The sequence below is a fragment of the Furipterus horrens genome, unplaced genomic scaffold (genome assembly GCF_987537825.1).
Source record: "Furipterus horrens unplaced genomic scaffold, mFurHor1.1.pri manual_scaffold_4, whole genome shotgun sequence".
Classification (NCBI taxonomy): Eukaryota; Metazoa; Chordata; class Mammalia; order Chiroptera; family Furipteridae; genus Furipterus; species Furipterus horrens.
The window spans coordinates 202,065,352-202,081,886 of NW_028327174.1; the positions used below are offsets into that span (position 1 = coordinate 202,065,352).

The window sequence follows — 16,535 nt, forward strand, 5'->3', positions numbered from 1 at the left end:
CTGAGATGTCACCAGCCCCCAAAGGCCCCCAGCTCCCTCTCCACTGCAGCGCCTGGCCCGACGGGGATGGAGATCTCTGTGTAGCAGTGAGTGTTGCCTGGGAAGGCGGAGTACGTGCTGGAGGGTCGGAGTTGGGGACATGCTCAGGATTCCTTGGAAAATCTATTTCCCACACGAGAGGAAGGTTATGGCACTGAATTCGCCTCTTATTTGTGCTCGGATGTCTGAAGGGGGCAAAAATACAGTCTCATCCCCGCATTTCCTTTTCTGTCTGACCTGCCTGCTTCCGTCCCTTTTTTCCTGAGGGAAAAATAAAGGAGATATACAAAAGTAAAAGAAACAAGAACTTGGGGTCAAATCTTGAACAGGGAGAAAGAAAAAAAGACCACCACCACTCACAGTCGGGGGCACAAAGAAGCAAACCTGCCAAAGAAAGGCCCGCTTTCTCAAAGGCCGGTGTCCACATGGCAGGGCCGGGGACTGTTTACCCCACGTGGACAGGAGCTGAGCGTGAGCTGCAGCCATTTCCAGTTTCAAAGGGCCTTCCTCCTGGCCTCAGAAATCCTGGCTTCTGAGGAACAAAGCGCATCTACCCTGCTTAGTTACGGTTCTATCCACAGATCTGAACCACCCATCTTACTAAGAGAGAGATAAATAAATTCAGGGAACTGTCTTATGCCTGATCTAAGAAACACACGCTTTGATGAAGCATTTACATTTTAATAAACCAATGATGACTTTCATTAGAAACACACTGGAAGGTGGGAAGAGTGAAGGAGCTGCTGGCAAACACAAAGAATTCAGAGGGCTGCAGAAGCGAAGTTCCGAGCCTTCAGACGGGGCGGCGGTGGCCCAGGGCACTTCTCGCCCTGCCTGCTGAGTTGGGCGGGCAGGGTGAGGCGCACAGCACCGGGGCACGGTGCGTGTGGCAGCATGCTACCCGGAGCCCCAGCTGCCGTCCCGGGCCCTCCCTGTCACTCATCAGCCACCCCAGCGCTCTGGCTCCCAGGTGCGTGGGCAAAAAACACACGCTCTGCCTCCTTTGGAAAAAAAATATTTAGGGGTATTTCTGGATTCCAAAAATGTTCAAGTCTTACTCTGTGTTAGGGTTTACAAGATTTAATATTTTTGGCATTAAGTCAAAGAACAGTCTACACTCAGGCCCCCTCAAACGGACACCCGAAGCACAGCGGCTGGCTCCCAGGGGCTCGGACCGGACACCTCCTTGGGCCGGTCCCATCGAGCACGGGCAGCGGGGCGGTCCAGCCACAGGCACTTCCACGGCTGACTTCTGGGCAGGAAGCAGCGAGGCTGGACGCCTCCAGGACTCCTCCCCCCACGAGTGTTCTTAGGCCCCCGCTGCCTTCTTTCCACAACGCCCACTCTCCCTCCTCTCGGTGTTCCCTCTTCCCCTTCTGAACGTCCTCTCCAAGCCCAAGTCCCTGGCATCACCGAGCTGTCTGCGTGGGAACACCGCACTGAGTTCCCCGTGAACGCTGTTGGCGCACTGCTTTCCCAGCTGAGATCCTCCTCCAGGATGACGGTACTTCTGTGTCTTTAAAATATCCTCGGCTCACTAATAAATCGTGTTGCTGCTAATTGTTAGTTTCCCTTTTGATTTTAGGTTTACACGTGAACCTGTCAGAGCACTTAACCCGAGCGTGTTTAAGAAAATCTGTAAGGACCGAGAGAGGCCGGTGACTATGCTGGCACCCAGTGCTGGGTGATTACCCTCTGACATCCTGTTGTCTCGCATTGTTCGGAGACCACGTCAAGCGAATGAGCACCGGAGAAGGCTCAGCGCTCTGCCAAAAGGTGGGGAGAGCGGAGCTGGCGGGTCTGGAACGGAAGCGGGGAAGGACTCGTGGAGGGAGAGCGACCCACACTTCTGAAGACACCGATGGGTGTACAGCTCTTGGGACAGAGAGACAGCTCCCAGCCTGTGAGGACGGGGAAAGGGCTCTGCCCCCCAGGACTTCTGGGGACAAGACCTGGCCAGGCACCAGCCTGAACACGGACAGCGCCCCCAGCCCCAGTGCACCAAGTCCCGCCGCAGATGAAGCGCTCAGTGACAAATGACCGGCCAACACGAGATTTCTCTAAGTGAGACAGAATCTGCATGTCCTCCTGAAGCAAATAAAACCACCCTTTAACTGAAAAACTGTATTAAGACACATTAAGTAAAGGAAAACACAGATCACCCCTCATTTAGCCCACGTGGAACCAGCCACACTCACGAGGAGTGGGTCCCGACACCCCTACACAAAGAGGTCAGGCATGTTTTCTGAATAAGCTGCAGCCCCTCAAAGTTCACGCCAGCAACCCTGACAGAGTGCCAGGCAGGGTGAGAGGAAGGCCCTGCAGGTGCCGGTGGGGACAGCCATGTGCACCCACCTCTGCCAGGGGGTGGCCCGCATTGGGTCCTGGGTCTTCCAGAGCAGGTATGATTTCCCAGGCGAGTCCGGGGTGTTACCGGATGCCTCACATAAAGCGCACACCTGGGCAAAGGGGAGCACCGGAGGCGGGACCCCACCTTCAGCCGAGCTGTGCCCTGGCGTCACAGCGTGGGCTCTAGGTGCACCCGAGCGGCACTTCCGGTGCCTCCAAGAATTTTACAACCACCGTGCTGTGTCTGAGCAGAAGTTCCTGACCGTGGACCAGGGCGAACAACTGCCTGCCTTTAGAAGCCTGTTATTAGAACTTATGTCAGGTGCCAGGGATTTCATGGAAAACGTGACAGAACATGTTAATTTCTGGGGCCCTGCGAATTCTTTCTGTTCGCATTATAATCACTCCGGGTCAGGCCAAACCGTTGCTCTACGTGCCTCTTCGTCTTTCCTAAGTGAGGCCAGGGCGGGATGGGAGCCCCAGGCTCGGCTTCCAAGCTGAGCACCGCCGCCCCCTGGGAATGTGGGCGCGCTCCAGCGGGCCCCAGCACCCCCTCCGGGTGTGCTCCGAGGGAAGGGGGTTGTGTGATGAGTAAAAAAGTATTATTTTTTTCCAAGACAAACCAACTTAAAAGGTACAAAGCGTTAATTGCAACAGAGAAACACTGTGAATAGAAAAGCTCTTCAAGTAGCCGCTGTGAGCGAAAGGAAACAGGGCCTCCGTCTACAAGAAGCACGAACGCAACAGACCGTCCTGTGACTGAGTCTCGCCGTCACCGAGAGCTGTCATGTGCTGACGGCATTAAGGGTTTTAGTCTTTGCCACTGGCTATTCTGGGACTCATTTGGGGATCACAAGGGTTAATGGCTCTTCGTCAGCTTACAAGGCCTAGCCACTATAAAAAGCGACAGAAAGTTAATTAGGTGAGATCAGCTGAAACCCCGCTCAGGTTTCTGACTCACTTGATTTTGTGAGAAGCCAACGAGTTGACATATTCTGCCTCCGAAGGAGCCAAGACGAGCAGGCTGCTCCCGCAGCAGCCAATGCGGGCGGTTCTTCCGATCCGGTGGATGTACTCAGCCGGGGAAGACGGCGCGTTGTACTAAAAAGGGGAACAGAAATGAAGGCATTCACAGATCAAGGGGCCGCCATTAATTGGAAGTGCAATCCCCCTCACCTGCCTCCAGGTAGCCCGAGAATTCAATCCCGGTGCCATGGTTACCCTAACGCAATCACAAGGACCCACTCAACCCTGAGACTCCTGGCTTCCCGGGGAATAACAAGGCTCTGACCCGCCCACGTGAACAGTGGCCAAGTCTCAGGTAAGCGGGATGTCTGCCTGTCCCAATATCTCCCTTCTGATTTCACTTCTCCACAGGTCTCTTCATCTTCCTATTTGCATCTTTTCAGAGCCGACTGCACAAGGTGAAAAACGTGGGCAGGTGGGGATAAGTGTCCGCAGATGAGCACGTGACAGTGGCCCACTTCCCTGGCAGACAAGCAGTGGGGGTGAGGCCGCAGAGGACCCTGGACAGGGTCGGAGCAGGGGGCCCACCGCCCTGACCAGAGGCCAGCTCTGCCGCCGGGCCACCGGGAGCCGGTCCCCACCACCTGGCTGCAGCTCCCTCAGTCCCTGCGCAGTGGAACCGCCTTGGCACAGGGACGTGCTCTCGCCCCCGCGGACAGCGCTCCTGACTCAGGGAGAAGGGCCGCTCTAGAACTCAGCAGAATGGGTCACAGCATTAGGTGTTGTCTATGGCAGTAACTTCGTCATCATCAAAACTAACTGACCAGGTCGTCATTCTCCACCCCCACCCCCACCCCCGCTGCTACATGAGCCAAAGCTCAGGTGGCCGAGCTGAATAAATACACGGGAGGCCGGGCATGTTACACTAATCAGCAGCCACAATTGAAGACGGCTCTGAAGGATCGAGTTTATGTGCCTGGCCTTCCACAGTGAGATCCCCTTGGCCTCCTCTCTCTCATTTGCTCTGAGGCCAGCAGGAAAGAAGACACAATGCCTCTAGTTGCAAAGTGATCATCTGTGGGGAGGGCATCAGATTTCCCAGTCAGTGACAGGCACGCAATGGCACTAAAATGTGAATAAACCATGACTCACGCAAACAGGGCATGTGTCCCCTGGCCCCACACAGAAAGGCTTAAAAACACCATTCTGCAGACTAACACAAAGAAAAAACAAACCTAAAACCACTGCTCGGGCGCTAACACCTGCCCCCTGTGGCAAAGCGTCTCAGGCTAGAGGTATGTGTAAGATGCTGTCAGGGACTTAATTGCCCCCTGCAGGTCAATGCACGGGGCTCGGCTCTCAGGACAGCTGAGCTATCTCCTCCTGGACGCAATGAGGCCCCCCGGGGGCCCCGGTGACTCCTGGTGTTTTCAGATCGCTGAAACTTTGTGTGTGACATGCATTAGTCTGGGCGCCTGCTGCCCCCCCCCCCCCCCCAAATCTGGTTGTTTTGCTGCAGCAGCTGGGTGGACTGGGTTAAGGAAAGATGTCAGGAGAATTGTGCAGATAAGGCTGGTTGCTGCCTGGTTACCAGGGTAACACCCAGGAGGGTAGTAGTAATTATTCTACTTAAAGCCAACGCAGCTACTTATGATCATATACTCCTGTCTCTAGCTCACACCTTAACAACTAAAAAAATTACCTGAACAATCCACGTGACTTGAGGGAGATCTAAGCCCCGAGCTGCAACATCCTTGAAAACAGAAAGAACATGGCTTAGCACGGAGTTTGGAACCGTCTGGGGGTCACGGGCCTGCTGATAGCGTCACGCAGACGACGAGGGTTCCCCGCGCCGGAGTGCACGCTCTCGCGCACACACGTCTGCACGCAACCTCGGGAGGCCGCCCCAGTCCCTTCACGGACGGCCCCAAGTTCTGACTCACAGGCAGGTGCCGTGAGCTCGTGGGCACCCACCCCGCATGACAGTATCACGCGGGCTGGAGGACTCCGAGGGCTGACGTGGGACTGAGAACAAGGCCACGTGTGTACAGTGCCTTCTGCTGTAGGAGATGAGGGGTGTACAATACACCTGCCCGTGTTTCCTAAAGCGCCAGTGAAGAGAAAACCTGGCAGTGCACAGAAATGGTTACCTGGAGAGGAGGGAGGCGAACAGGGGAGGGGGAGGGGGCGGAATGGAAGCTACACTTCCTTCAGTGGCCCTGGGTGACCTTGACGGAGTCCAGGGGTGTCTGATCATGGCCCCGGCACATAGCGGGAAGGGCGGGGCCCCCCAGCCTTGCCCACACAAAGCCGCACTGCCTGACCCTCGTCTGACCGCCTCGACCCGACGACTGGCTCACAGGAAACGGAGCGGAGGCAGGTCAGCCACCGCCAGGACACAATTAGGCAGACGTGGAATGTGGGCCCATGGTTTGGTTGCTTCCACCAAAAAACTCAAGGAGAAAACGGAGCTCAGGAAACCACACCAGCACTGAACGCCATCGGTCAGGCGGATGAACGGCCGACGGCCCAGGAGACACCTGAGCACCAGCACCCGGTGCAGCCGCACAGCCCACCCGCCGTCTGTCCCGGCAGAGGGCCCTGGGGGAGTTTTACCGCAAACCTGGCATTTTTCTGGCAGTTTTGTTTTCCTTTTAACAACGAACACGTATTTTCCAAATTTTTGTTTAAAAAACAGGCAAAGCTACAGAAAAGCCAGGAGGGTGGCACAGTGCGCACCTGTCCGCCTTCCCTGGGTCCGTCCACTACCGACACTTGGGGAGTCTGCTCCCCCTTCTCCTCTCCCCCCACATGTGCCTCTCTGGACCACCGGAAGCAGCTCGAAACAGGATGACACTTCACCCCTGAATACTTGAGCACGTGCCTCCTAAGTTGGAGAACCTTCTTCCATGAAAGCATGATCACTGCTAAGAAACTCAACGTTCAGTGACATCCCTTCCTAATTAGCAACGAGTCCAGACTCCAGCCTCTCCCGCTGGGCTGCTTCCCTCCCCCGCCAGGACTGCACCGCAGACCCTGCATTCCGTTCCTCTGACCTTCTCTGACCGCTCTGTAGACCTCCTGAACCTAGTTTGCCATCCCTGCCCTTTACTTATTCTGATCCTTTCATACAACTATCAGTTTGGAAGACCCCAGGTGTCCTGCACACCCAAAACCTGGACTTGCCTGTCTGCTCCTGTAAGACGTGCGTCAAGGGCTCCGGCAGGAAACCCAACAGCAGGGTGGCATGTACCTCCGTGCGTGACGCTGGGAGACGCCCCAGAGCAGTGTGCCCTGTGTGGCGGACACCGTGGGCCGCTCCCCGTTTGCAGGCACCTTCCGCCTTTGAAACTGTAAGTAACTGGGGCGTGACCCTCCGAGACTGTTTCCCAAAACCTCCGTCCCACGGCCTCAGCACGTGCTGGTGCTGCTTCTGTCCCAACGGTCACCTGGGCGGTGGCAGAGGATGACGTCCTGTCTCGTGCTGCTTCCTTCCGTCTGAGAGCAGGCCTTCTCCCTCTCCCCCCTCTCCAGTACCACTCAGGATTCATAAATATAATTAGCATTAAAAGAAAACCCTATGCAAAGCTTCTGGGAGAAGCATGTTAGAACGACTGCTCCCACGTCCCCTGGGCTCAGAGGCAGGACCGAGGAAGACCCGCGTGACCAACATCCGGCTCCCTCAGGACCCCTGCGGGCAGGACAGGCTTTGTCACCCCCACTGATTCCACCTGGGACGGCCCGCTCTCCTCCCACTGGCGGCCGTAAGACGTTTAACACACTCAAGCGCCGGGCACCCACGGGCTTGTTTTCAGACAGAGGCTGCCGTCCCGCGCAAGGCCTTGGAGGGCACTAATTAAGAGTTCCACCGCACGGGGTGTGGGGCTGCTCTCTGCACCAACCACAGCTGACGGCCGCAGAGAGCTGACAGATTCCTCAATCTGCTAAGCTCTCGTTAAGAAACGATTTATTTTACTGACAAGCTCTGCAGTGGGAGATGCGTGCCTGGGCGTTCCAGCCAAGCGGGCTTTGTACAAAGTAACGCTCGTCAGTTTAGTAAATTCCACCGAGTGTGATGCTCACGAAGCTCGCCGAGGAAAGACGCGCTAAAACACCAAGTCAGGAGCGGTGCGGCGCCCGCAGCCCCTCGCGGAGATGGCTCCAGGTTCCACCTCCCACCAGGGTGGCCTCCCTCGCGGCAGCGAGCTCACACAGCCCTGTCTCCCACTTCTTGCATTGGCGTGGGGGAGCCTCACCAACGGCTGACCAGTGCTCAGACGTAACCCAGCCATTCCTTTAAGTACACTTTTCTATTCGGAGCCTAGGCGGCCACAGAGGGTGGCAGGAAAACCATCTCCCTGGTCTGGGCACAGAGAGGACTGGCCTTCAGGATCACTTCAGCAGCCCTATGATCTGGGCAAGTCAACCCGGCTGAGCCTCAGTTTACCCAGCTAACAATGGCTGTAACACCCACGTGTTTGCCTCCTGGGGTTACTGTGAAGACTGCATGAAAACAGCCTTTATAGACACGGAGAATTGGAAAGCGGAGTATTTCGGTCCCCGATGGTGGAGAGCAGGCAGTGCTGGGAAAGCCCCTTCGCTCTCTTCCCTGCCCATGCCTGCTCACTGCGGGGCACAGGACCGCAGAGGGAGGACGCTGCTCCCTCCTCCTGGAAGCCCTCAGCAGAGCCCCAGGGCACTGGGACCGAGCTGCTCAAGACTCAGCTCAGGCCCTGGTTCCGCCCGCTCCCAGAACTGGGGCCCAGCCCCGCTGCAGCCCTTTACCCGGATCCGGGCAGAACTGGGACGCAGCCCCAATGTCCTCCTTTAACCTAATTAGAGCAGAAGAGCCGCTACCGTCAGTTCTGAAAGATACGCAGTGGTGAGGCCTTGAAGGCCTGGCCTGGCGACCGGCCGCCTCCGTGAGACCGAGGAGTACAGATGGAAGGCAGCTTGCTCAGGTGCCAGCCTGTCAGTTGGATTAAAATGACTCATTTATTTACCCAAGAACCTCACAAAGTGCTTTTACTAACAGGGAGAGGGGGCCTGCCGGCTCTCTGAGGAAGGGACGTGGCAAATTCGCCGCTGCCGCCTTCCCGGCCTGCCAAAAGTCATTACTGCCGTGTGCGGAAAGCCATCAGCGGGGCACAGGCCCCTGCTGTCTGGGTGACAGATTGGGCTGAGCAAACAGAGGAGGAAGGGGCGCGTGCAGAAGCTGTCAGCGGCGAGCGCGCTTGGCTGGAGCCGCCAAAAACTGGCAACGTGAGTTAGTGTAACTGAGTCAACAGCCAACGGTCTCCCAATGATCTTGTCATTAACATGGTGAAATAAAGTGGAAAAGGGAAACTTTACCTAAAAAGCAGGCCCCAGAGAAAACCAAGAGAACCTCCCTTTATTTTGGGTTGTGAATTGACATTTCTGTGACTCCTGCGGCCGCGTGGCTTTGTCTCTGAGCCTCCTGGCACGGTGGAAACTGCCCAGGAGAGGGAATTAGGAACTGCAGACATATCGGTGGACTTTGAGCAAAAAGAGAGGGAGAGAGAGAAAGGGAGAGAGAGGGAGAGAGGGGGGAAGTCGGGGCAAGCAACACAGGTGACCTAGGGCCTCCTGAAGAAGGGCGCAGGTGCTGGACAGGTGCTCTGTCCCATGGCAACGAGCCCGTGGGCCTGGGTGGGCGAGGCCCCCGCACGCCGGGAGCCTAGGCACAACCAGGACGCACCCCGGCACCAGCCGCCGTGAAGCCAGAGGCAGCTGGGAAACGCCACTCTTCGGGCTCTTTATCAACGTGACAGCAGCACTGAAAACCTCATTCGCTTCCTTTGGCCAAGGGCGAGTCCTTCACCAGCAACCGGGGGAAATGATTTGTAGGTAATTCAGAATCTTCTGATTTCTCTGATTTCTTAACGCCATTTGGGAAAGTGGGCTTTGAATCCTTCCTGCTAAGGACTCCCTCCTGCTAATCAGCACTCCCCCTCCCTCATCTGGCTTCTTCGTGGACCTAATTTTCAAACCTGCAGGCTCGTTCTGCACAAACTGCTCCTGCCTGCCCTTCTCCCTGTGCCCAGACTCCACGTCACCACGGTCACATGTGGAGAGCCCACAGTACACAAAGCCAGGGACCAGGTCCTTGTTTGTACATGTATCATCAAGATGGAAGAAACACACACACACCCCCTTCCCTAGTCCTCGTGACAGAACAGAGAACGGGGAGGGATGCTCTCACAGTGAAGCAGGCAGCCTAACTGTGGCCTCTTGTGTGGAGACACCATGGTGCTCAGATGTTCACATACCCAGGCATCCGGCCTTGTTAAAAGGACCTTTGGATGATAAATCAAGATGGCAAGAGGAATGGGATAAAGGAGAAATCCCCGTGCAACAATTAACAACACGATTCCTTCTTATCCGGAGAAGCCAGTTCTCCATCTGCCTGTCCTGACGCGGCCCGCGTTCCTCATTAACACTAAGGAGGCTCCTGGAGAGCGTTCAGAGAGCCTGGCAAGCAACAGGCTGCTTAAAAGGACACAGAGTGACAATATCTGCCCCCACCCAGGCGTGATCCGTGACAGCGTGTCTCAGGCTCCCCACCGTCCCAGTACCAGGGCGTCGGGCTAAAGCGGACAAACCCAGCTGCAGGGACAGGACGCTGCATGAGGAACCCTCCACACTGGGGCGCCCTTGCTGGGTCCTGCCTTGGGAACAAGGGAGCGACCCTCACGGCAGAGTAAGGACAAGGTGGCATCGGAGAGGACTGCCCTACCAGAGCGACCTTAGCAAACACACACGCACCCAGCCAGGGAATTTAGAGGAACCAGGCTGTGGGCAAGTGAGCTTGCGTCCCACGTGGTGCCCAGGACAGGCAGGCGCAGAAGCTGGGTGTGCTGTGCTTTGCCAAGTCAAGGGCGCTTTGTCTAGGGAACGCCACTGGCCTGCGGCCAGACAGAACCAGGAAAGCCATCCTGTCTTTTGACCCCACTGAGAATTACATTTCAGAAAGACAGATCTTTCCTTCCGTAAAGAGCTACTAGAAAAAGAAAACAAAACAAAAAACCAAAAACTGAACTTCAAACACGTGGAGCTTCCTGGGAGACCTGGCGCTCACCACGTCTGTAAAATAGGGCAGCATCTGCACACTAAGAAGCTTGACAATTTCCCACCAGAGACGAATCCAGCATCTTGAGGGTTGAAAATAAAACGCTTTGTTCCCACCCTAATCCGAACTCCGGCGCCGAGGCTCCTCCTGCTTTCCGTTTCCATGCAGACAACACGTAACGTTCACTCCCCACGTACCACCACGTGTACGAAGAAGTGACCTCTCAGTTCTGTCTTGAGAAAGAGGCGTGCCCGGGTGGGCCTCCACGTTGCGTCCTTGGGTCCTGACTGCCCACGCATTCAGCCCACAAACAGAGTGCCCACGGCATGCCCGCTCGGTGTGGGACGCCGGGCTGGGACTGCGCATGCAGCGCAGCCCTTGCCCTCATGAGCTCGTGAAGACACCCAGCCCAGGTGTGATGGGCGCTGTAGAGTGGCAGGGTGCCCTGGAAGCACCTGATGGGGGCGGGCAGCTCTAGGGACCCATTTTCTGAACAGATGAGCTTTAGGCTGAGACCTAGGCAGGGGCCAGCTGGAGTCGGGGTGGGGTGTCCGGGCAGAGGGAATGCATGCCCAAGGCCCCAAGGCCAAGAAAAGGGGGGAAGTGGGGACAGAGGAGGCAGGAAGGGGGCCGGTGCCGGAGTAAGGATATCTGACAAACTTCTTTGTCAGATACGTTACTTGGACTTGTCTGCACTTCAGACGGTTTCAGGTGGTTTTAGAGCAAACACAAGCACCTGCCTCGTGGACGGGCCTCACACAGGGAAGGGCTTCTTGGGCAGACTCAGATCCCTGCAGGAGGCAAGCGCTCCAGCAGTAACCGCGCTCCGCTCCGAGCGACCCATCGGCACGGCCCCCGCGTGCCACGCATGTGAGAACCGGGACACCGCGGCAGACGGGGGCGCGGCAGGCCGTCTTACATACTACCACACACAAGCACAGCCCTCACCCAGGCGCTCTCACTTCAGGACGAAAACCACCTCTATGGCCTTTTAAACTAAACGCAGAGCCAGAGTTCCTTAAAAAGTAACTGCATGAAAGAGGCCTAGGCAGGTGTGCAAAGAGCTGAGCCTCCCTGCCCAGCACCTGAGCACCAGAGCGTCCGGTTTACGTGCCGTCTCGTCACTGTACGGACAGGGCTTTCTCAGATCATCAGCGGGGGCTCGGCTGCTTCGCCCCGGACGGCACAAACCGGAAGGCGTTTCAATCCTGGGGGTGGGCAACAGCAGCGGTGAGGGGAGCCCCGGAGACGGGGTGATGTTCCCGCCCCTAAAGAGGGCGAGAGGCACGCTGGGCAGGGTCGGTGCCGGGCCGGGGGGGACAGCCCTCCCAGACTGCCGGGACTGCGGTGAGTGAGTGCACTCGCTGGAAAACCATAGGGCAAGTGACAGCCCCACACAAGAGCAGACAGGTGTGCCCGAGCGCACCTGCTCTGCTTTCCGGAAGGGTGAGCGGAGGTGAGGAGAGCGCCTTGCTGCAGAAAGGCTTTCTCAGCTCTAATCACTCCCGATAGCTGTAATTTACAAGTTCTCGGTGCACAGACATCACCAAGATTCACACGTTTTCAGACCAACAGCTGTCACTATTAGTGAGCAAATCGCTGAGCCTTCTGCACGGTGGCAGCCGGCTGTCTGTGACAGAGTCAGGTGACAAGGCGGAAGTGCAGAGGGGCAGCCACCCCACGAGGCGGGAGGCCCGCTCTGTGGGGCCGGCCTCAAGGCGAACGGTCAAGAGGAAACAGCCGTGACCACCAAGGGCAGGAATGCTGATGCTTCAGCTAGGGTGCAGGCGATACGTACCGTGCAGAAAAGGACGCCCGTGCTGGAACGTGCGAATTCTTGAAACACGGCTGTTCTTTCCTAGAAAAGAAGGAAAAGCCTTACAACTCCGGCCGATCCCAGCGGGGCAGGCACCGACCCCCACAACTCCCCACTTCCTCCTGCGGGAACTGTACTGAGGCACAGAACAGAGAGGCTTTGCCAAGACAGCGGAGTCAGTGAGCGTGCCTATCTCAGGCCCTGTACGCCCGGGGCAGGCCTCCTGGGCTGCGGCAGAGCAGCGCCAGGCTGGGCGGGTCCTTCAGAACCAGCCACCCCGGGAGCAGGAAGGGCCCTGGAGACCGACGGGTTCCAAACATGGAGTGAAGACCCCACCTTTCCTGAAGGGAAATTTAAAGACCAAAACAATGACACTTAAGTCGAAGGAGGAAAACGCACTGCCCCGGCACCAAAGTGCAACACACTGAAGCGTAACACCGTCCTCGGTCCCGGCCTGTCCTGTGCAAACCGCCGGCGGGCCCTTCAGCAACGGCCCGTCCTCCCGTGGTTAATACACTCCCGTTGTGATACACACAGAGCGACAGAACACGGACGTCTTTCCAGGACGTGACGGTGAACATCCAGGCCACGTCTCTCTCAGGACAACAGTTAGCACCAGCCGCGGGCGCCGCTGCCTCTGTGGCTGACGCCGTGTCCCTGCTGGCGAGGCTGGGGCCCCGTCACCACCACCACCCCCCGTGCGGGCCAGGCTGTGGACAGAACGATTCCCCGGGGCAAATCCCGAGAGGCAGACGCACAGCAGCAAACGGTGTGCACACTCGATGGCCTTCAGCACACGCACCAGCGCACGCGCGAGCGTGGAGTGCGGTGTCGCCAGCAGCTGGGACTGGGCCAGGCCCGTCTGTCAGCAACGACGGACCCCCAAACCACTGCAGATATGGACAGGAAGTCCCTCCCTCCACTCGGGCACAGCCGCCACGTCGCTGGAGGCCCTTCCCACGCATGTGCTGTCACACACCTGGGCCCCAGGGACACCTCACTGAGAACACTGCACATGACAGCCAGCGTGTACTGCACGCTGCCACACACCAGCCGGGCCCCGGCCTACGCTTCACACGTGTGCACTCACCTTACCCCACAGCAACCCTCCGAGCAGGTACTAGTCCGCACGCACCTCTCCAGGTGGAGGACCCGCGGCTCAGAGGCTAAGAGGCCGCCCCAGGGACAGGCACACACAGCAGAGGCTGGACTGATACCTGCACCCGGGGGGCCGTGCTCCAGGGTCGGCGCTCAGACCCCCACAGACGCCTGCACTTGTCCTGCTGGCCGCACGGCTTTTGTGCGGCACATCTTTAATGGCTGCACTGTGGAGTCAAGTCACAAAAGTGCCAGAAAGCCGGGGACACATCTTAAAGCCTGTCGCCGAGGTCTCCGGGTCTGGGGTGAGGACAGAACCCGACTCCTGAGCTTGCATCACGACTACCTTGCAGCAAACCGGAGCCTCTCTCTGACACCCACACATGTGGCTGGGGCCGCGTCGAGCATTTAGGGAGACCACAACCATGTGGGACAGTGGCCAAGACAAGAAGCCAGGAACACGTGATGAGACTGTTCTGGTTCGACCTGGGACAAGACACGGCCTCAGTGTTTGCCAAGTGAAATACAGGTTCTCTCCCATCTCCTTACCCAGCTCGGGGAGGGTGTGAATGCTACTCAATAACCGAAACAACATAAGTAAAAGAGAAATGATCACTGCACTGGAAACGCTGACCTCTTCCTGAAGGGAGAAGTAACAATAAACATGGCACCTCACATTTACGGAGCACCTACTAAGTGAGAGACATGGGACCTGAGGCACAGAGAGGTCCAACACTCTCCTTGGGTCACACAGCCAGGACGAGACACACCCTCTGCCCCCAGGACCACAGCCATACACCCTGGACCAGCCCGCTATCGTAATGAGTCTGAACTAATCCACTGCGGTCTCTGCTGAAGGATCGATTCAAGTTCCCAGACCCTGCAGAGCCCACACCCAGCTCCTCCAGCCCCCCAGCCTGTCCTGCAGGAAGCCTCTGGAGAAGAGACCCAGGGGATCAGGCCACTAAGAGAAAAAGCAGAAACACCATAAACAGCACTGCATTATGAAACCAACAAACTCAACTCAGCCAGCGTTACAGAGGGAAGAACCAGGAGCTTAGAAACGCTCCCAAAGGCCGGAATGGTCAGAAACGTCTATATAGTCTTGCGGCAAATCGGGGCTGTGCCCTTGAGTGACCTTGAGCAAATTCACTCTTCAGAACCTCCATTTCCTGAAGTTTTAAAACAAAAGGGCAAAGACAAAAAGGCACCTGGGCGTGACGAACTTTAACGTCTCTTGTAGCTCTAAGAATGTGACGCTCTTCCGGCTGGTTCTGCTCAGACCCCATCCGGGCCTCTGGCTTTCTGTCCGCACCCCCCCTGCTCTGCACGCAGATGGGACGGCGCTGCTCCCAGGCCCTGATGGCCCGGCCCTCCCGCACAGGCAGCGCCTTCACCCGGCCCGACTCCCTGAATGGATGGGCTGCTCACAGGGAGTGGACTGAATGATGCCGCTAAGAACCTAAAATAAGGAAAACACTCTATTCTTCCTGAACAGAATGCTGCTCGGAGCCGGGCCGCACAGACCCTCCCGCCCCTGAAGCATCGGGCGCGAGCGCTGCATCTTGTTGACAACGACAGCAGCCACGCTCAGCAGTACCATATGGGAGCCACAATTTAGCTCCATTAATGCTCTTAATTTGAAGACATCAAGCCCTAATTACACACTGGGCACTAAAAAGGCAGAACCCTTCCCTGGTGCCAGCTCCTCAGTGGCGCTCCGTGGCTGGAACAGCTGGCTGCGGTAGAGGCAGGCCGAGCAGACCCGGGAGCCCTCGGGGCGCCAGCCCTGCTCCAGGGGAGGGCAGGCCGAACAATGGGCCCGCACCCCGCAGCGCGGCAGAGCCACCGCTGCCAGCTCCCGTGGGCCACCCACCTCGGCGGCGCCAGCCCTGGCCCTGCGGGAGCCGGCGCCGACCCCGGAGGGCACGTGGCGGGTGGACGGGCGTTTTGCTCACCTCCTGGTCCATGCTGCCGTGCAGACGCAGGAATCCGAATCGCGTGCAGCCAGACGGCCACTGCTCTGGGGCCGGGGCGCCGGAGCCGCCCAGCAGGGTCTGGAGGAAGAGGTGGTAGTGGAACTCCACCAGCTCACAGCTCGAAAAAAAGACGATCACCTTCTGGTTCGCTTCAAACTACATTGACACAAGGGGGAGAAACGACCCCACGTTTCTATTAGGCGAGACTAAAACGAGTATTTCTCTAGGACACCTAGTCACGCTGGCCCCGGAGGATGGTGAGAGATGGCTTTGCGTTATTCTCAGAAACAACCCTGACACTCCACGCTACGAAGACTGCAGGAAAGGGCAACGGCAGCTATGACCTTGGCCGGCCCCCTCAAGGAGAAGAGCACGCTTCAGGGGAAGCCGCCCATCAGCGCTGCTCCTCGCCCACGGCCCGGCTTGCACACACGCACGCACAGTGCACCTGCAGGCTTCCTTCCCAGGCCCTTCCACCTACGGCCCCCACGTACCAGAGAAGGTAACAGGGAACTGGCAGCTGAGTATGTAAGTCCCAGGCGTCTTTCAGAAACACAAGCACAGGCCCCTAACTCCGTCTCAGCTCCAGCACATTCCTACCCCCTGCGACATGCCCAACATCAGCCCCAGGGGAGACACTGAAGGCAGACTTCAACTTGAACATAATGGCTACCGCTGACCCCTGACCTTCCACAACCCTGGCGTGGCTGCCGGACACGGACTAAGGTCTGTGCCCACAAACAGGGCGCGCCTCAGCCCGTCGCACTGGTGCCCGATACAAACGACACAGGTCTTCCTCCTCTCACGGAACCAGCGCGAGCCCCCAGGCCTACCTTGCACTTCTGCACGAGGAAGGCCGCCAGGGTGACCAGCCTCAGTTTGCTGGGAACCAGCGTCACGTACTGATTGAGACCCTCCGGGATGGCAAAGCCGTCCAGCTCGTCGCCGGACTGGGAATCGGACGCTTCCGAAGCTGCGCTGCCATCTGAGTTACACTGACCGCGGCTCTCCTCCAGGACAGAAACACTGACCGGGTCATGCAGACTGATGTCCGCGAGCCGTGTCACACCTTGGAGAGCAGTGGGAAGGGCAAAAAGGTGACAGGCAAACCCACACCCGCCCCACGTCCAGGCTTCCTGAGAAAGCCCCGCGGGGGATCTCCAAGTGCCAGATTGTCGGTCTGGTGGGGTGGATGCAC

General features: G+C 57.7%; 1 protein-coding gene across 1 annotated transcript in view; it reads right to left on the reverse strand.

Annotated features, from left to right (window-relative positions):
* DDX31 (DEAD-box helicase 31) overlaps positions 1-16,535 on the reverse strand; it is a 58,129-nt gene that overhangs the window by 22,815 nt on the left and 18,779 nt on the right. The window contains exons 12-16 of the mRNA XM_090275283.1: positions 16,171-16,406; positions 15,317-15,493; positions 12,243-12,302; positions 5,057-5,107; positions 3,350-3,489 (exon numbers count right to left, since the gene is read on the reverse strand). Coding sequence (XP_090131409.1) covers positions 3,350-3,489; positions 5,057-5,107; positions 12,243-12,302; positions 15,317-15,493; positions 16,171-16,406 — 664 coding nt within the window. The remainder of the gene's footprint in view (positions 1-3,349; positions 3,490-5,056; positions 5,108-12,242; positions 12,303-15,316; positions 15,494-16,170; positions 16,407-16,535) is intronic.